This window comes from Phytophthora sojae (genome assembly GCF_000149755.1).
Source record: "Phytophthora sojae unplaced genomic scaffold PHYSOscaffold_6, whole genome shotgun sequence".
NCBI lineage: Eukaryota > Oomycota > Peronosporomycetes > Peronosporales > Peronosporaceae > Phytophthora > Phytophthora sojae.
Window position 1 is genome coordinate 1865865 of NW_009258120.1, and position 18696 is coordinate 1884560.

Genomic DNA, 18696 nt, shown 5'->3' on the forward strand with positions numbered 1-18696 from the left:
TTGAACGCAGGATCAGTCGCGAATCGGAGTCCTCCGCTAAGACAGTTACGCTACTAGCTACCTACGATGTTGGTTCTGTTCGAGACGGCCGCGGGCCACGCGCTGTTCAAGGTGCAGGATGAGGCCAAGCTGGCCAACGCCGACGACGTGTTCAAGCACTTCGCCACGCCCGAGAAGGCGGCCAAGGTGCTGAAGCTCAAGGGCTTCAATGCCTTCAAGGACACGACCGAGGCCGTGGCCGCCGCCACCGACATGGTGGACGGCAAGATGGGCAAGACGCTCAAGAAGTTCCTCAAGAAGAACGTGGTGGACGCCGGCCTCAAGGACAAGCTGGCCGTGTCGGACAAGGCGCTCGGCTCGCTCATCAAGGACAAGCTCAGCATCTCGTGCGTCAACGACAGCGCCGTGAACGAGGTCATGCGCGGCATCCGCGCCAACATGGACACGCTCATCACGGGCCTGGAGGACGACGACCTCAAGGCCATGACGCTCGGCCTGTCGCACTCGCTCTCGCGCTACAAACTCAAGTTCAGCGCCGACAAGGTGGACACGATGATCGTGCAGGCCATCGGTCTGCTGGACGAGCTGGACAAGGAGATCAACACGTACTCGATGCGCGTGCGCGAGTGGTTCGGCTGGCACTTCCCCGAGATGGGCAAGATCGTCACGGACAACCTGCAGTACGCCAAGTGCGTGCTCAAGATGGGCGTGCGCTCCAAGGTCAAGAGCCTCGACTTCTCGGACATCCTGTCGGAGGACGTGGAGGCCTCCATGCGCGAGGTGTGCGAGGTGTCCATGGGCACGGACATCTCGGAGGAGGACGTGACCAACATCTCGGCCCTGTGTGAGCAGGTCATCTCCCTCACGGAGTACCGCGCGCAGCTCTTCGACTACCTCAAGAACCGCATGAACGCCATCGCCCCCAACCTCACGGTCATGGTGGGCGAGCTCGTGGGCGCTCGTCTCATCGCCCACGCCGGCAGCCTCATGAACCTGGCCAAGCACCCGGCCTCGACTGTGCAGATCCTCGGTGCCGAGAAGGCGCTGTTCCGTGCTCTCAAGACCAAGCACGACACCCCCAAGTACGGTCTCATCTACCACGCCTCGCTGATCGGCCAGACCGCCCCCAAGCACAAGGGTAAGATCTCGCGTGTGCTGGCTGCCAAGACGGCGCTGGCCGTGCGCGTGGACGCCCTGGGCGACGCCACGGAGGCCACCATCGGCTTCGACAACCGCGCCAAGGTGGAGGCCCGCGTGCGGCAGCTGGAGAACGGCTTCTCGGGCATCCCCAACAGCAACGGCAAGACCAAGAACGAGGCCAAGAAGTACGTCAAGACGGAGACCAGCAAGTCGTACAATGCCGACGCCGACATGACCGTGTCCAGCAGCAAGAAGCGCAAGGCCGAGGACGCCGACGAGGAGGAGGAGCCCAAGGTCAAGAAGGAGAAGAAGGAAAAGAAGGAGAAAAAGGAGAAAAAGGAGAAGAAGGAGAAGAAGGAGAAGAAGCACAAGAAGAAGAAGAGCGCCGAGGAATAGACGCACCAGGCATGCAGGTGACCGGGCGGATGTCCCGGTCGGTTCTTGTAGCTAGACAGACACGACTGTAGCTGGGTCGCCTGGTCGCTTGCCTTGCCCCCTCGCTCTTTATTGTTTCTTCTAAGGGCAGCCGCGAGGCCCCTAGTAACTTTAACATTTGCTTTCCATTTTCATTCCCACAACCGAGTTGAAGCTCATCATCTCATGGTCTCCGGTATCTTTCGGCCGACACTTGCACTCAGTATAGAAGAGTCGCAGCGCAGCACAAGTCCGACAGCCAAGAGAGTGCATGAGCGAGCCTGAACAACCCGAAAGCAGCAGCAAGCCCATGGATCGCTGGCTGGAGGTGCGCGGCAAGGTGCAGAACGTCATGTTCCGCCAGACGGTCATCCGCGCCATGCAGAAGCGCGGCCTTGAGGGCGGCGCCACCAACGACCGCCAGGACCGGAACCTGGTGCGGATGACGCTGCGCGGAGACCCGGAGCGCGTCGAGGGCCTCGTGGCGGCGCTGCGGGAGGGAAAGCCCATCAACGACTGGGGCGCCAGAGCCACCAGCGTCGAGGACGTGGACGCCGAGCGCGGCTTGGCGCTGGAGGCGCATCAAGTGACCACCGCCACCGTGGACAACCACCGCTGGAACCCCAACTGCACCATGTTCCTGTAGTGTACAGCAGCAGGAGATGAAGACGAGGGAGAGCAGAGAGGCAAACTAGTCTATATATGCGTTAGTACTGCACGAAACCAGAGCCGCGTTGTGTCCGTTGACTTGACTAGAGCTGGGGCTGTGAACTCCGTCGCAGCTAATCGTCGTCGCTGTCGTCTGCGTTCGTCTGGCCGCCGCCCAGCATTCCTGCCAGCAGCGAGGACGGGTCCGTCGAGCCCATCTCCTCCTGCGCCTTCTTCATCTCCTCCGGGTCTGCACACAACAGCAAGAAACAACCGTCAGTCTTCTCTCCTTCCTTTTAGGCCCCCAGATCTTCCTCCAGCCTCGCACTCACCCATTCCCTCGGACAGCTTGGGCAGCAGGTACAGCAGACCAATGGGCACGATGATGGTGAGGAAGGACGGGCTCATGATCATGCCCAGCAGGTTGAACTTCTCGCGCTGCTCGAAGTAGTCGAGCTCCTTGACGGCCTCCGCCACGAGCGGGTAGCTGGCGCGCGCCTTGGGGGCGCCCGGGTACTTGTACTCGAGCGCGCGGATGAGGCCGTCGGCGCCCACGTCCACCTTGTACTGGCTGAAGAGGAACTGCGTGGACGGGATGTCGACCACGTAGCGGCCCGGGCCCACGTCGCGGAACAGGAAGGAGCCGTCCGAGCGCACGAAGACCGTCTGCTCGCCGCCGTTGAGCTGAACCTTGAGCGGCTCCACCTGCTCCGTCACGGAGCCCAGAGGGTACACGGTGCCGCTGATCTCGAACGCCTGCACGCACGCCGCCAGCAGCAGCGCCAGCAGCGCGCACAGCCTCGCGGTCGACATCGTCATCGTCGATACAAGAGTGAAGAGGGGAGGGCCGTTATGGGCGTGGTGTGGTGCACACACTCCTCCCTTCATGAACCTGTGACAGATGATACTTTACCTGTCTAACGTAATGCTGAAGCGACGCGCAGGTGAGTCAGGACCCGCGACAACTGGGCCAGGAACTGCTCCGTGCCACTCGTGGGAGGGGTTGGACGGCTTCCGTCGTGCATACGCTGCTGTAGGTCTTCCAGTCGCTGCTGGGTGCGTCGCCAGCTCTCGTGCACGAGTGTGTTGGCTGCAGGTGTGGACGCGCACTGGGGGCGGAGCAGCATGAGGATGTTCCACAGCGCGTTGGCTGCAGCGGTGAACGCTAGCCAGCTCCAGCCCCGACCGTGACGAAGCTCGACACTGAGCAGGACCATCACGTCGACCAGCAACTCCATCCACAGCAAGTCCAGTTGGCGCTGGGCAGCACGCTGTTTTGGGCGGCGTGGCTGGAGATTCTTCAAGCGGCAATAAGACGTCAGGTTGGCGTACACTTCCAGCACGACGTATAATAATGGGAGTTTGGTCGAGTGAGAGCTCGCACGGATGATGAGGTTGTACATGGAGATCAGGATTGGTGTCTTCAAGCACCTTGCGCAGCAACTTGGTGTCGCAGCTGTTCTGCTTCGGATCATAGCGATAGCGGGTGCAACATCGTCGAGCGTTTGGGAATGATGCACCACATCCAGCGCTTCATCGAGCTGTCTGATAGGCAGACACTCTCGCCGAAGCAACAGCGTCTTCCACCATCGACGAATGCAGGAAGCAGCGACACACTCCTTATCGCCGTACACTCTTGGAACAGCGGTCTCTCCGTCCAGCATTATCACATCCTCCACCACGACCATGGAAATAGTGCTGCGCACAACTGCTCCGTTCTCAGGGTCGAGGTCTTCCATGAGTACCATAGCGACGTACCCTCCAGGTGTTGTGCTGCTAGCAGCAGGTGCGCCAATACTTGCGGCGCCTGAAAACGTCGAGTTGAATGAACCTGGAGCTGGCGTGAGCACCCGTTCATTGGGGAAGTCCGGCCTAGTCGTACTCGGCGAGTCCGTGCTCTTGAGCTTGTTGGATGCACCGAAGCCCAGGTGAAATTGTGCGTTGACCGAATTTCCCTTGCGAGTCGGCCACAATTGCTGTAGGCTGCAGCCGAGCGAAATCGTGAGCAAGAAGGAGAAGCGCATGCTTTCGTGCTTGAGTGTGTTTTGGTAAATGCTGCTGTGTTGCCTGCGGGTGACAATGGTGTCTGTTCGTACGTTTACCTTCAATATGGTGGGCGCAAGACATGCAAAGGCATCGCTACGTCGAGACTCCAACCGCAACTTGCAACGAATCGATGTCAACTTCGATCTCGCTCCGAACAGGCCAAGTTGATCGGCTCAAGCTTAAGGTAAGATTGCAACACTGTCGTTGCTTGGGTATCCTGGATATTGACAAAGCTATTTACCGGTATATGGTTGACCGAAGACCCAGCGACTTACTTATAAGTACGAACACCCCAAGCAAAACTGCCAGAAGCAAAACTGCCAGATAGAGACGCAGTCACAATCAACCGTGATGGGAAAAATTGCATGCCGTGTTGGTCGACGTCCCCCAAGATGCGGCATCAACTTGACAATGGCATCTAAGATGCCATTGTCATGTTGAAGTGTAGCATCTGTTGAGAAGATGAAGTTTGGGTCTGGTACCTAAGACGTTGTGGTACCTACAGTATCGGTATCTAAACGCGAGTTCATCGCGTTTAGCGCGGGTCCACGCTACGAGGACCATTGGATTTTGCTCGAGTCGTCGCTGGACAACCTTAGGTTATCTCAGGCGATCGAAAGATCGCTCTCTTCTCTTGATGACAGTCTTGATTTAGCAGCAGAGTGCTCGCAGGATGGAGCTGACGCATCGCGCGTGCAGGGTACTATTCGCATTGCTTGGATTCTTGCATGGGGCGTTTGTGCAGGCTGTTCACCAGGCCGCGGCCCAGGCCGAGTCGTTCGGATTCGTTGCGCTTAACACGAGTGCCAGTAGCAAGTGCGCTGCAGGGCCGCTGAACGTGTGGTTTACATTTCGGCGTGCTTCGAGCTGAGCGAAGTTGTGGCGATCCACACGTGGATCAGCTCTTCCGTTCGCGGCTCTATTCCTCCCTACTACGTCGACGGCGTCCCCGTTTCCGTCAAATACTACGCGCGACTGGGGAACCCCGTGGCTCCAACCGACTGCGACGTCGGCACAACCAAGCTGGACGCGGCGACATTCCAGAGCGGAATCAAAGGGATGACTTCGGACAACCCTGCAGCGCCCCTTGCCAGTCCAGAAGCGATCATCAGGTTCGTCAAGGACAATGGGAAGTTGGCTACGGTTGCGTCTGCAAGTGCGTTTTACTCGGTGCAGTTCCATGTATATGACTGGTCCTGCGCAATGCTCGCGACGGACAAAGTCCTCTCCACTCTGGGCGATCTCAAGGGGCTCGACGCGACTTCTATCGCTCGCTATCTCCCCTGCTATCGGATCTCAGGCGCGGTCGGCGTCTCGTACGTGGACACGAACAACAAGCAGCAGTGCGCGTGCGTGCGCCCGGTTGGTACGGCGCTTAATGGCGCGTCTTGCACAGCCTTGGCATCATCAAACGAAGGAGGGGGCAAGTGCTTGTGGAACACCAGCCGACCGAGCGGCTACACATGCCCCTGGACCAATGCAAGTGCGTCCGCACTCAAGTTGATCAGCGACTGCAAAGTCGACGTCCTTGTGCCTAGCGACAACTACGGTCGAGTCAACAAGTACGACAACCTCGCCGTCCCGTTGGACCCCAAGATTGAACTCACGTCTCGCATCGAGGGCCGTGTCCATCCTCGACACCTGGCAGCAGTTCCTGCTTCAGCCTCAACTTGAAGTGGACGGCATCGAATTCCGCAGCTTCGGAGTGTACAATGTGACCATGAGCGCCACCGACAACTATAGCGAGGCCACTTGCGATTGGATGCGTCGCCGTTGTCGACACGTACCCTCTGCATGCGGTGCAGCCCTGTGCGACTGCAACGTGGGGGTCGAAGGCAACAGATCCGACGGCCTTGACGTTGCTGGATCTGCAGACGGCGGTGAGCAAGGAGGCGAGCTTCTTGTCATTTTCAAGCGCCAAAAACGTCGTGAACAACGGACCAAGTGAGCGCGTCGATATCGTCACGCGGACGATGAAGGACTGGGTAGAAGCGTCCTATGTCGCGATGACTTCAGCCTCGTCCGCGTGCTTCCACGACTACGTGGTTCGTCACTTGCTGGAACAGCTAGTGTTGACTCAGAGCCCATTAATGCTGAGCTCTACCGCTCTCAGCAGCCTGCAATGCATGCGGTGCTGCTCCAAGCAGACAACGCTGCGTGAATACTACTACGACTACACGTGCGGCGCGTCCAGCGGGCCACCGTCCAAGCTGATCTCTGGGAACGAGACGTGCGCGTTCAACCACTGCCTGCGTCTTACGGGGTCAGCGCCGGTGCAGGTGTCGGCCTCGCCCACTGCTAATGTGATGACCCCAACCGACCCGATGACTATCAGCCGCAGCTCGCCGTGCCCCGTACTAAGCAGCACTTGCTCGAATGCAGCTACACTATCGAGTCTTGTGAACACAAGCGAAGCCTGGAGTTCTGCATTACCGAACCAGAACGCCTACGTTGCTGGGTATAACGTCTCCGCGTACGTGTTCTGGTGCTACAAGAAGGGGACCGACGACTGGGTGTTATGGGACGACTCGGCTGTGCTCGAGTTTACTTCTGCTTCGACGGCGCTGGTTGTCCAGGCTTGGACGCGCTGCAGGATGGTTCGACAGTTTGACTTCAAGGTTGCGGTGTCTCTGTTGCTCACTGCCATCCCATCCAGTACGGCCAGCCGAACTCCAGCAACAATCAGCCTCAACGGTACGCTACTAGATCTCTCCAAGATGCCTGCGAGTTGCCTGAGCAACGAGATGATGACGGGATTCAAGTTTTCCAGTTCAAACGGCGCGAACGCAGCTTACACGTCGCAGTGCGCGGCCGTCACGGGTCTAACCAGTGGTGGACTCACCACCAAGACCACAAGCTGGAGCGCTCTGTTGACGAGCGAGTTCTACTATTAATATATCTACAAGCTCACCGCCCACCTGATGGACTGCGGGACGGCGGCCATCAACTCCTTCAAGCTCGAGACCAAGTACGAGAGTGCCTCACACTTCACTCGCTACAGCTACACGTGCTCAAGCCCGCTGAGTCCGATACTTAAGTATCATGCCACCGCAGCATCGAGTCGAATAAGGCCATACACGGAACTTCTGCCAACTATCTCGACCGCCAGACCGTAGCGTGTCCGGCGGACTCGTATCTGGCCAAGACGCAGATTCTCAACGACACGAACAACGTCAATATCTGGTACCGATCCACGTGCTGCTACTACCAACGGGCCAACGTGACCCGCACCTCGTACGGCACCATGGTGCCAGTGTCTGTCGCTGGGATGGTCACGTTGCCGGTGTCGTGCTTGGCCGGAGGGGGGATGAACGGCTTCAGGCTTGACTATTTCTCTGCGAGCTACAGTGTCAGTTGTCTGGCCGATCCGAGACTGCTGCCGGGGCCGCAGCTCTACACGAACTGGGTGTCGAACAACGGCTCGATCTTCTCTCTGGTCAACCACGTCATGCAACAGAGCACTGGGCAGTTACCAGCTTGAGGCACAAGACAGCATGCACCGGTACAGCTACTCGTGCACCAAGTTCTGATCACCTTTGACGGTGTGTACACAGAGCTTGATGGCGAGCAGTGGATTTACGGGCAACGCGACGGACAGTCTCGACACAACGTACGCGCAATGTGCAAGTGGTTATGTGTTGACAAAGGTGCAGCTTCAAATGCAGCCACTCGGGACGTTTGCCTACAGCCCGTACTACGCGATAACCTGCTGCCAGTGTCCATGACCTTGAGGTGCGCAGCGTAGACCCCGGATACTGTTGGTTTGGTCAAGTGTTGTAAAAGTTTAGAGTCCCAAGTGAACTTTTCGAAGGTGATACGTGATGCCAACAGCATATTCCCTGACAAATTCAAATGGCAGCAGTAGCTTTGGTGTAAACAGACGATAGAATGGCTATCTCGAACGAGTCTCCAGGCGTATCTCGGGGACTGACATCGACGAATTCGTCTGCTAAGAAAGCCGGTTGACGTCAACTCCTTGATAGATCTATTGTGCCTTTCGGTCATTTTGCCGAGTCCTACGTAGGACTTTGGAGGTCAGTTAATCTGAGGTTGGTGGTCTCTAAATCTGAGATGCATATCTCGGACGAGTCCGATGACTGGTCTCCTGGAGTCTCTCCGTTCAATGAACTCCGGTTGGAGTCCAAGTCAAGTAATCGCTGTTTGGGGAAGCCGCGAAGGCGAAAGGCGACGACTGGAGTGTTTAACGTATCGACTGCATCGTGTTTTCATAGGTTTATTCTGCGTTTGACATACACCGTATTAGAGTCAGCTCGTATGAAAGTCCTGCCACAAGACTAGGTAGGAGTCGTTCGTAAGACCTCAAACCCCGAATGCCGTAAAAATGGGCGACATTCGGGCTTTCGGCTGTTTGTAGGACCTGCGCAAGTGCTTCCATCGGACTAGCCATTCTTTGTCCTAATTACCTACGAGGGACCTGATAATCTACTCCGATAACCTAGCCCCATCTTAGTAGGTAGCTGTTTTACACGTCCGATTTGCCAAAACAACCGAAAAGCACAATACTACATGAGATCCTAGTAAGGCAGAATGACCGAACAAAGCATCGTATGAAAACCCAGCGACAGCAGGTAGCTATAGAGCTCTACCTGGCAGGTATCCGGGTATATAGTACCCACACGGCAACTCGATGACAACGAGTCGTTGTCGGTCCCGCTAGCTTCGCCATTCGTCTCAGCTCCGCAGTCAACCATAACTTCTTTTTTCCAGATCGGCCTCAACTAACGTATTCGATCGTCATGTAAATGAAGTGAGTGAAATTCCAAGTTTGGAGCACGAATCTCCACTAACTCATTTGATAACGTCTCGCATGTATCCAGGTTACCTTCTGTTCTGTCATCCGTTCAGCTTGCGATCAAGACAAACACACGGTGTTTACCAGCAGGGTGTTGGTACTCTCCATACCGACAAAGCTCGGCAGTCACCATGACTTCGAGTCACTAGCAAACTTCCCCACTTCCGATCAAGTCAAGACCAACATGCTGCCCAATCGAGTATCCTCGCTTCTGTTGTTGGTTCTTGCCCTGGCAAGCTGCTTCACCTGCGACGCCTCCGTCGTCAGTGGCACCCCACCAAGTTTTGCTGCGGGCACAACGGGCGGTGGCAACTCCAAACCCGTGTATCCAACCTCCATCAAGGAGCTCGCCGCTGCTCTCAGTGACAACCTACCCCGTGTTATCGTCCTCAAGCAAGGCTTCCGCTTCGCCAACACTGAGGGCTCCAAGACGGAGAAAGGCTGTCGTCAGAAGAACAATATCGACTGCCTCGCCAAGAAGAACGGGTTCCTAGGCCAAGACTCGATCCAGCCGAGCTTCAGTTCATGTGACGGAACCGCGGTCACTGTGACGTATGACAAGGCAGCGCTCAACCCGCTCGTCGTCGGCAGCAACAAGACGCTCGTGGGCGAAGGCTCCAAGGGCGTTCTCAACGGCAAGGGCCTTATGATCACCGGCAGCAACGTCATCATTCAAAACATCCACATCACCAACTTAAACCCTCACCTGGTGTGGGGCGGCGACGCTATCACCATCCGTGGAGCCGGCAACACTGCGCCCAAGGGCATTTGGATCGACCACGTGAAGATCTCGAGCATTGGGCGCCAAATGGTCGTTATCAACTTCTCGGGAGCCACGGGCGTCACCATCAGTAACTCGGACTTCGACGGCCGCACCAAGTACTCGACGTCGTGTGACGGCCGTCACTACTGGGGGTTCCTGCTCTTGGGCAAGAAGACGGAGCTGAGCTTGATCGGCAACTACATTCACCACACGTCGGGTCGGTCGCCCAAGGTCGGGGGCACCAACGGGGAGACCTCCGTCGTCTACGCCGCCAACAACTACTTCTTCGAGAACTCTGGTCACGCATTTGACGTGTCAACCGGTGGTTATGCGCTGGCTGAGGGCAACTATTTTGGTTCGGTGAAGTTGTCCAGTGGCAACGATGCGAAGGGCAATTTCCTGGTCCCTACTGCGCCCGGCGACTGCAGGGCGGCCATCGGCCGCGACTGCAAGCTCAACGTTCTCGCCAACAGCGGCGCGCTGAAGGGAACCTCGCAAGGCAAAGTGGCTTCAAAGCTCGCAAGTGTCAAGGCGATGATTAAGCAGTTCAAGGTGGCGTCGGCTGCCAAGTTGTCGGTGGGGTCCAGAAACTTTGGTGTTGGCGGTCTTGGCAACGACGCTGCTTAATCAGGTGATGAGGAGGAGGATCCGGCTCAATCTGTCGTGCAGACGGTCGTGAAGCACAAGGGCGCAGGCAAAGGCAAGTGATCGTTTGTCCAGTACAACATGTTCAATGAGTAGTAGCTCTTACGAACAATTCGAACAAATGCATCGTACGTAAGTTGCGAATGATGCATTTGCTCGAATTGCTCTTACGGTGGTAAGAATCAGTAAGATTGTTATTGTATGCATGCTACGTAGTGCTCAACGGCTTTTCAGTGGATTTCCCGGCGCTGAGTTGTTAGCATTGGTTTGATTTTCTTGGGTTCAGAACCGTAAGTCACGAGCTATGAATTCAAGTTCGTATCATGTGGATGCACGAGATGGTCGAGATGGTCGATCCTTTATTTTGTCCTTGATTTGGAGCCACGACACGCTCCTCGTGCGCAGCTTCGTGATGGACATCCTATCACACCCAGTTTGACCGTTTGGAGTGCAATACCAATGTACCAGTACTGTAGGAAGTATGAGGCTTTCGTTTATGTGCATGGATCAAGTATTTGCGAAGTACAAATCCACGGGTGGGGTACCTCTGTCGGCAAGCGTTATCGATCTGAGAGCTCATGAGGCCAACATCATTGTTTACTGCCACCCATGCTCGAACCCGTGTGGTAGCTTCAATCGGAAAACTTCTTCGCGCCAGCTTTGTCTGGTAATATGAAGCCACTGATTTCTTAAGTGTGAATGCCATATATTCCCTACAGCTTCTACCTGGTAACATTCGAAGTTGGTTGCTTCACTGAACCTTGCCACGTCCGTTACCTTCCCCAGCCACACTAGGGATAAGTTACTTTTTCGTTACCTTGTGCAGAAGTCGTGCGAGTGGCTGTATACTAGGTTCAACAACCCCCCAACTCTTTTCACTCTCACTTTTACCTGTTAATCAACAGACCGCACCCTCCTACATAACTTCAGGCAGGCAGGAATTCAACCAGCAAAACCCTGCAGCCATGTCGGAGCTGCATCGCTTCTGGAGCCTCTACGCGGACTCATCGTGCGGTGGAGTACCAACCGGTGTCTTCATGCGAGCGCTGAGTGACTGTGCTTCCCAGGTCGCAGCCAACGGAGCAACGTGCACGGCCAAGACGGACGCCGGCGATAACGTCATCGGTTATGTGAACGAAAGCTGCCACGAAGGCCGCATCGCTGGACTCGACGCTCTCTACGGTAACAAGTCGTACATAGCGTATGACTACTACACGGATGACGACTGCTCTCGATATGAGAACTCGGTTGCCTACCAAGCCAGCACAAGCTGCGAGACTGTCGTAGACAGCTACGGCCACGTGAGGAGCGCTCGAATGGCGGTATCGGGCGAGAGGTTGGTGTTGACCCAAAACGTTGGGCCTGTGGACAAGGCGCTCAACTGCCCGGGCTCGACCGGGCCCGATTACAACCAACTCAATGTCCTAGTAGCCGAGATCAACCACAACGTGTGCGAGAGCAACTTAAAGAGCATCGACGGCGGGTTTATCTTCTACAACACGACTGCCACCGCTACCGCACTGTCATCGTCTGGCTCGAGTACGGATATCGGGGATTGGAGCAGCTCCGGTACAAATGACTCGTCATTTCCTGGGGATGGTCTCGCTGTGGGCCCCATCGCGGGCACAGCTGGAGGCGCCACAGTGCTCGTCATTGCCCTGGCGTGTTGCTGCTGGAGGCGAGGCCGAAAAGATAGCACAACCTCATTGCAAGACCCGCTGATCGGCAAGGGAAACAGCTCGACTGCGGCGTTCCCCACCGATTCGGATCTGGGACTCCTTTGGAACGACGACGCCATTGTCGCCCACCGGGTTCCTCGGGACCAAGTGCGTGTGGACGGCCTCATTTCTCGGGGCGGCTTCGGTGAAGTCTTTCGAGGGTCGTACAACCAGCACGCGGTGGCTGTCAAGATGCTGCTGGCAGACACGCGAAGCGACCTCAAGAAGGTGAATTTGCTGCTGGAAGAGGCCAAACTCATGGTGAGTCTCAGCCACCCGCACATTGTGCGATTCGTGGGCGTTTCCTGGGGTTCACTGGCTGATCTTTGCGTGCTGTCGGAGCTGATGGAGGGCGGAGATCTCCAGTCGTTGCTAAAGGATCTCGACGCACGAGGACACGCGCAGGGCTTCGACTACGACAAAGTCCTTATCGCGTACCATACTGCCCAAGCGTTGATGTACCTGCACTCGCTCTCGCCCATCGTGATCCACCGCGACTTGAAGTCCAAGAACGTGCTTCTGTCCAAGGACCTGGAGGCGAAACTCGCCGACTTTGGAGCCTCACGAGAGCGACAGGAGCACACGATGACTGCGGGTGTCGGCACGCTGCTGTGGATGGCCCCAGAGGTGATGCTGGCCGAGCGGTACACGGAGAAGGCGGACATTTTTTCGTTCGGAGTGCTCCTGTCAGAGCTGGACACGCAGAAGCTGCCGTACGCCTCAGAGACTGGGAAAAAGATGCCGGACGCAGTGCTCATGCAAAAGGTGGCGTTGGGCACCCTGCAAGTGGCGTTCTCACCCTGTTGCCTCTCTTCGCTGGCTCAGTTGGGCAGGGAATGCGTGGAGCTTGATCCGAGCGCTCGACCATCAGCTCCGACGGTGGGTTTCCGGCTGCACACTGTCATGAGGACGGAATTCGCTAGTGTGCACGATCAACCAGGTAGAAGATAACAACAACATACTCGTGCTTTGCCTACCTCGTCTCAAAGCGAAGTCATCGAGGGAACTCCTCCGTCGAGATCTGATGCCATTTGGTAGTTTTCAGCCATGGCGCTGAGGCTCGTGGACGACGACCTGGTGCTGGAGGCCGCGCTCTCGCTCTTGGAGCAGCCCGACGGTGACAGCACGCAGCGAACCTCGACCGACAGCCCTCAACGCCAGAACAACAAGAAGAAGCGCAAGAGCAGCTCGAATCGAGCGCGGGAGGCTCAGTACCAGGAGCTGCTGGCGTTGCGTGAGCAGGTTCCGCGACTGGAGAAACACTTGGCCGAGCTGCAGGAGCAGGCTCAGCACAAGAGCTCGCCGATGCTGGACTTGTGGAGGAAGCTGGCGACGGTCGAGCGTCAGAGTCGAGCGAACGCCGAGGACGAGAACCGCCGACTGCGCGCGTTGGTGCGTGAGAACGCCGACGCAACAGCCCAAAGCGTGCACCAACTGCTGCAGACTAATACCTGCAGACAGGAGCATAGCGGTAGCGAGGCGGACGCTTGGCCTCCAGAGCGGTGGCCCTACCGACACGTGTACGCTGTGCCAGTGGATCCGTCTGATGGGAACCTGATCCAAGAGATGGCGACGAGTGTCGACGCGGTGTACCGCCAAGTGCTTCAAGTGTACAGCCCCGAGTCCGTTCAAGGGACCAGTGAGTGCCCTGCGACTCGGTTCCAGTCGGTGGGGAACGCCCACCGCCGCCGCTTCGCCGACAAAGAGCTGCCGTTTGACGTCGACTCAGTCGCCGACGCCGCGTGGCAGTTCTTCGCGCACTCCTCCCGACGCCCCACCACGCGGTTCTACTACCACCCGGACGCGCACCAGGCTGCGGGGCTCGTGAGCGACGACACGGTCGTCGAGATCTTCGGCGAGGAGCATCGCTTCGGCCACGTGCTGCTCGACATCAAGATCAAGCAGATCGTGCGGCGCTACGTGGCAGCCGACCGCGTGGTGGTGGCCTGGCGGGCGCTGCTGAGCCCGGACAAGTTCAAGACGGAGACGCTGAGCGACGTCGTGTACGAGGAGAAGGGCGCGCTCGTGATCGAGCCCTGCCCAAGCCTCGGTGGAGGAGCAGCAGCGTCCGTCGTTCACACGTGGCAGATGATCACTCCGGACATCGCGGCGGCCTCGCTCCTCCAGAGCGAAGTGGTGCAGGAGCTCACGCAGTTCGTTCTCAATAGCTGCAGACCCGGACGCGCCATCCAGAGCATGGAGAGGACTCTGCGAGCGCATTGACAATTGGCATTGACGGCACGAAGGTTCATGGCAAAGCGTACAGTATACGCAAGTTCTCATTTACGGTCTCCTTGCAACAAGCTCCATCTTCCATCTTCGCCCGAATGACGTGGCCTGCTTCAACCACGAGCAGGTTTTGGCTTAACGCCCGCCGGGTCTATGTAGGCTATCCGATTCCTCCCTTGAAGCCGCCCGCCCGCTGCTTCAGTCCGCGATCTGCCGACGTACGCACACCCACTCCAAGCTCCACGCTCCTGAGTTGAGACCATGACGCTGCTCTTCGCCGAGGGCTCCAAGACCACGGAGCTGTCGGACGCGCGGCTGCGCGAGATCGTGCGCGAGACGCTGCAGAAGCTCGAGACGCAGCGCGGCGCCAAGTTCGAGCGCGCGGTGATCGTGCCCCCGGACTTCACGCGCTTCCACTCGTACGCACTGCACCGCACTGCATTGCCATTACTGCTACATAGGAGCATTGGTCACTAACTGGTTGGCTTCTTCTCTGTGACTTACAGGAAGTCGGGGGTGCTGTCGCAGTATGCGTACGAGTATCTGCAGGACAAGGTGACGGACGTGTTGCCGGCGCTGGGGACGCACGACGCCATGACGGACGAGGAGATCACCAAGGTACCGACTGAGCAGGGCTTAGAGGTATGAACAAGGGTGCACCTAACGCATTGGTTATCATGTTGTGGTAGATGTTCGGTGACATTCCCAAGGACGTCTTCCGTGTGCACGACTGGAGGTGCGTTGCGTGCCAGCATTGCTTGGAATGGATTGTGGGGCTGACTTCGCTGTGATTTTGTGTAGGAACGACGTCGTGACCATCGGCCAGGTGCCTGCCGATCTCATCCGTGAGGCGAGCGATGGCAAAGTGAATGAGCCGTGGCCGGCGCAGATCAACAAGCTGGTAGGTCTCTTTTGGTTGTTGGAAGTCAAACGGTTGAGTGGGGTGGAGTGGTGACAATGTGCTTTGTGTTGTGCTGGTTGTGTAGCTGTGGGAAGGTGGCCACGACCTGGTGCTCTCGATCGGTCAGGTCGTGCCTCACGAGGTCATGGGCATGGCCAACTACAACAAGAACATCTTCGTCGGCACGGGCGGCAGTGAAGGCATCAACTTCTCGCACTTCATCGGCGCCGTGTACGGCATGGAGCGCATGATGGGGCGAGCGGACAACCCGCTGCGCCGGATCCTCAACTACGCGTCCACCAACTTCCTGCAGAAGCTGCCCCTCATCTACATCCAGACGGTCATCGGACGCGGGTGCGTTGCCTTGTCTTGTCTTAAACTATTCAACCTCTAAACGCTGCGTGTTTGCTTGTTGCAGAGAGAACGGAGACCTCGTGACGCGCGGCGTGTTCATCGGAGATGACGAGGAGTGCTTCATGAAGGCTGCCGAGCTGTCGCTGGAGGTGAACTTCGAGCTCCTGGACGCGCCTATCGACAAGGTGGTCGTGTACCTCGACCCGGAGGAGTTCAAGTCCACGTGGCTGGGCAACAAGTCCATCTACCGCACGCGCATGGCGATTGCAGACGACGGTGAACTGATCGTGCTTGCCCCCGGCGTGGCGCGCTTCGGCGAGGACAAGCGGATCGACGAGCTCATCCGCAAGTACGGCTACCGCACGACTCCGGTACGACTTCAGCTTCAACGTACTGTATGCTGTCTCCCTCGTTGTGCTAACAGTGTGATGGTTTACAGGAAGTGCTGGCTCACCTGAACGCCAACCGGGACCTGATGAAGAACCTGAGTGCCGCTGCGCACTTGATCCACGGCTCGTCCGAGGGCCGCTTCCGCATCACGTACTGCCCCGGTCACCTCACCAAGGAGGAGGTGGAAGGCGTCGGCTTCGGCTTCGGCGACCTGAAGGAGATGAGTGCCAAGTACCCGATCGACAAGCTGCAGGACGGCTGGAACGTCGACGCCAACGGCGAGAAGTTCTTCTATATCTCCAACCCGGCGCTGGGTCTCTGGGCGTACCGAGGACGCTTCGAAGGCTCGTCGCAGCCCGCAAGCAGTGCGCCCTCAACTGCCGCCACCACCACCAGCCTCTCAGCTGCCGCCGACACGACTGAAGCCTGCCTCGACGCCGGCGTGGGCGGTGGCCCCTTCAAGCACACCTAAATTTCAAGTGTACTGTAGTGCATCCGTCAGTCAGAAATCCAGCTCAGGCCCTGAATAAACTTGTCCCTGTCAGCATAACGACGTGAAAGCTTGTTTGCACCAGCCTCATGACGACGCTGCAAAAGGGGGCGCAATTTGGTGGTGAGTTGTATTGTGATTTCCTTCCTCTCTTCCCTCGTCCTCCTCCCTCTTTGTGTTTGCTTCTTGATTTGGGCCGTGGAAGCTCGGAGGCCTCGGGACTTCTTTGATCTAAAGGCCGCGAGAGCACTTCCCTGCTTCCTTCCAACTAGGATCGACTGGTCCCTAGGCGTGTGTTGCAGTTGCCTAGTTCTGCTTATAGTAAATCAGCAAAAAAATAGTTTCGTCAGGTTAGCACTTCCCACGGTTAACACCACCTAACCAGATAAGTGTTGCCTAGAGCCAAAGCCGCACGCACCTCCGCCTCCTGGTTGTAGCCCTTGTACTGTCGCCAGCACTGCTCCAGCGCGGCCTGCTCCTTCCGCGTCTCGTCGATCCGGTGCCAGTTCTTCTTGAGCGCCTTCTTGTACGCCGAGTACGTCTCGCCGCAGTTGGCCTCCACCTCGCGCAGCCTGGAAAATAAGTCCGAAAATAAGAAAACGGTTTAGCACTAGCTTAACCTTCATCTCTATCTGTCTCTAAACATTTTTAAGGTACGCACGTCTTGAGCACGGCGGCCGTGACCTTCTCGCCCTGCACGAGGCAGGCGCGCGGGTTGGCGTCGCGCTGCTTGCAGCGCATGAACTCCAGGTTGGCGTCCGCGCACTCGTGCGCCAGGATCCGCGCGGCGCACGTGAGGCTCGTGTTGTCCGTGTCCGGCAGCTTGACGGTCTTGCGCTCCTCGGCCATGGCTGTTGCGGATGCTGGTGACGTGAAGTGTATCGGAGCTTCCTGGCTTTGCGGAGTCAAACCCCACAAACGAGCGGCTCCGCGTGCCACTTGCGCTCAGTATGGGCTGTTTTGCGTAGACCACACCATTTTGCATTCGCACTAAAGTACGGGAGCAAGTTGCAGTGTTGCATCACAGGTGACGATGGAAGTGTTGCAATGCTGCAATGGGATCAGACTTCTATGATGGAGACCGCTAGGATGTACACTAGTAGAAGGCCGATGGGGACTAAAACCGACTACGGGCTGCGGGCTCAGTGCTGCTGCTCGAAGTCCCACTGCTGACGCACGCTCGTGTTGCCCTGCTCGTTCAGCCGCTCCTCGGCCTCCAGCACCTCCTCCAGCTCCACGCGCTTCATGTGCGGCTGGTCGCGCTCCTTATCGCTGTCCTGCAGAGGCAGCAACAGCAACAATACGCAAGGGGTAGCGTTAGTGTCAGTGACCATAAGGGCTTTAGAGATGAAACAATAAAAACGTATCCGTACTAGTTCGCCAAGGAGAACGATGTTGTCACCACTGCCAACACCAATACAACATCACAAAATAGGATACACAAACGTGCACAACCGTCAGGTCTTCAACTTGCGCTTCACTCCACGATCCATTGGCGCAGGCAGTAGCGCTGCAACGGAGCCGCACCGGATGATGTTCAGGCCCAGCTCGATATCGCAGAACAGTCCGCCAGCGACGTGGCGCTCGTATGTGTCTTCCAGAATAATGTTCGCTGCAGCAACGAGCAGTATGCAAGCAGCAGCGTTGCGCCAATATATCCAGCAACACCAAGTGAGCCACCCCTCCACCGCATCAAGCAACCCCCGTAACGAAATACTCAAGAACAGCAGCAACGCACAGTACTGGTCGAAACTCCGCAGATACCCGACGAGGTGGCGGCCGTCGCGCAGAACCATCAGCACTTGCTCTGAAGGAAGCAGCGTCCAAGCAGCACAAGCACCACGTCACCCGAGTCAGTTCTGCCGCCTTAACCCACGCTTAACTGGGTCGAAATGCGACTAAAAAGACACGGCCAGCACCGCAACAAGACCCCCTTGCATGTACGCACTGTCTAGCTGCTGGATGAGGCTGCTGTTGCCCGGGAAGATGCCGCTCATGGTGCTCTTGGCGCTGCTCTTGGCTCAGGCGCTGAACAGCTCCCAATTCAGAATTGAGTTACGCTGCGTTAAATTGACTTTCAGCCAGTAAGATCGCTTTTGGGGTCCTATTTTTATCCAGTCAGACGCAGCCCCGGATTTGCGGTGA

At 57.3% G+C, this 18696-nt stretch overlaps 10 protein-coding genes across 10 annotated transcripts; 6 read left to right on the forward strand and 4 right to left on the reverse strand.

The window, feature by feature from the left end:
* Positions 1–66: 66 nt before the first annotated feature.
* Positions 67–1536, forward strand: PHYSODRAFT_246404 (hypothetical protein; the record flags this gene model as incomplete). The annotated part of the gene is made up of 1 exon (XM_009532530.1): positions 67–1536. One exon carries the CDS (start codon positions 67–69, stop codon positions 1534–1536), a length of 1470 nt encoding a protein of 489 aa, XP_009530825.1.
* A 370-nt stretch (positions 1537–1906) lies between these two features.
* PHYSODRAFT_512655 (hypothetical protein) lies at positions 1907–2200 on the forward strand (the record flags this gene model as incomplete). The annotated part of the gene is made up of 1 exon (XM_009532531.1): positions 1907–2200. The coding sequence occupies one exon, from the start codon at positions 1907–1909 to the stop codon at positions 2198–2200; it is 294 nt and encodes a 97-aa protein (XP_009530826.1).
* Positions 2201–2336: 136 nt separating this feature from the next.
* On the reverse strand, positions 2337–3015 carry PHYSODRAFT_303013 (hypothetical protein; the record flags this gene model as incomplete). Its single annotated transcript, XM_009532532.1, has 2 exons — positions 2337–2452; positions 2535–3015. 2 exons carry the CDS (start codon positions 3013–3015, stop codon positions 2337–2339), a joined length of 597 nt encoding a protein of 198 aa, XP_009530827.1.
* A 104-nt stretch (positions 3016–3119) lies between these two features.
* On the reverse strand, positions 3120–4226 carry PHYSODRAFT_335176 (hypothetical protein; the record flags this gene model as incomplete). Its single annotated transcript, XM_009532533.1, has 1 exon — positions 3120–4226. The coding sequence occupies one exon, from the start codon at positions 4224–4226 to the stop codon at positions 3120–3122; it is 1107 nt and encodes a 368-aa protein (XP_009530828.1).
* A 695-nt stretch (positions 4227–4921) lies between these two features.
* PHYSODRAFT_335177 (hypothetical protein) lies at positions 4922–7729 on the forward strand (the record flags this gene model as incomplete). Its single annotated transcript, XM_009532534.1, has 6 exons — positions 4922–5086; positions 5116–5810; positions 5869–5962; positions 6054–7061; positions 7155–7216; positions 7303–7729. The coding sequence occupies 6 exons, from the start codon at positions 4922–4924 to the stop codon at positions 7727–7729; spliced, it is 2451 nt and encodes an 816-aa protein (XP_009530829.1).
* A 1516-nt stretch (positions 7730–9245) lies between these two features.
* PHYSODRAFT_246459 (hypothetical protein) lies at positions 9246–10451 on the forward strand (the record flags this gene model as incomplete). Its single annotated transcript, XM_009532535.1, has 1 exon — positions 9246–10451. One exon carries the CDS (start codon positions 9246–9248, stop codon positions 10449–10451), a length of 1206 nt encoding a protein of 401 aa, XP_009530830.1.
* Positions 10452–11434: 983 nt separating this feature from the next.
* On the forward strand, positions 11435–13138 carry PHYSODRAFT_335179 (hypothetical protein; the record flags this gene model as incomplete). The annotated part of the gene is made up of 1 exon (XM_009532536.1): positions 11435–13138. One exon carries the CDS (start codon positions 11435–11437, stop codon positions 13136–13138), a length of 1704 nt encoding a protein of 567 aa, XP_009530831.1.
* Positions 13139–13234: 96 nt separating this feature from the next.
* On the forward strand, positions 13235–16533 carry PHYSODRAFT_316694 (hypothetical protein; the record flags this gene model as incomplete). The annotated part of the gene is made up of 8 exons (XM_009532537.1): positions 13235–14237; positions 14670–14835; positions 14923–14971; positions 15106–15152; positions 15218–15317; positions 15403–15671; positions 15736–16042; positions 16111–16533. 8 exons carry the CDS (start codon positions 13235–13237, stop codon positions 16531–16533), a joined length of 2364 nt encoding a protein of 787 aa, XP_009530832.1.
* A 243-nt stretch (positions 16534–16776) lies between these two features.
* PHYSODRAFT_286610 (hypothetical protein) lies at positions 16777–17435 on the reverse strand. The gene is made up of 3 exons (XM_009532538.1): positions 17213–17435; positions 16970–17123; positions 16777–16863 (listed from the first exon to the last, which is right to left on the reverse strand). Exons 1-3 carry the CDS (start codon positions 17398–17400, stop codon positions 16858–16860), a joined length of 348 nt encoding a protein of 115 aa, XP_009530833.1. The 5' UTR covers positions 17401–17435; the 3' UTR covers positions 16777–16857.
* A 258-nt stretch (positions 17436–17693) lies between these two features.
* On the reverse strand, positions 17694–18548 carry PHYSODRAFT_316685 (hypothetical protein; the record flags this gene model as incomplete). The annotated part of the gene is made up of 5 exons (XM_009532539.1): positions 17694–17828; positions 17925–17955; positions 18079–18163; positions 18290–18358; positions 18500–18548. The coding sequence occupies 5 exons, from the start codon at positions 18546–18548 to the stop codon at positions 17694–17696; spliced, it is 369 nt and encodes a 122-aa protein (XP_009530834.1).
* Between the last annotated feature and the right edge of the window lie 148 nt (positions 18549–18696).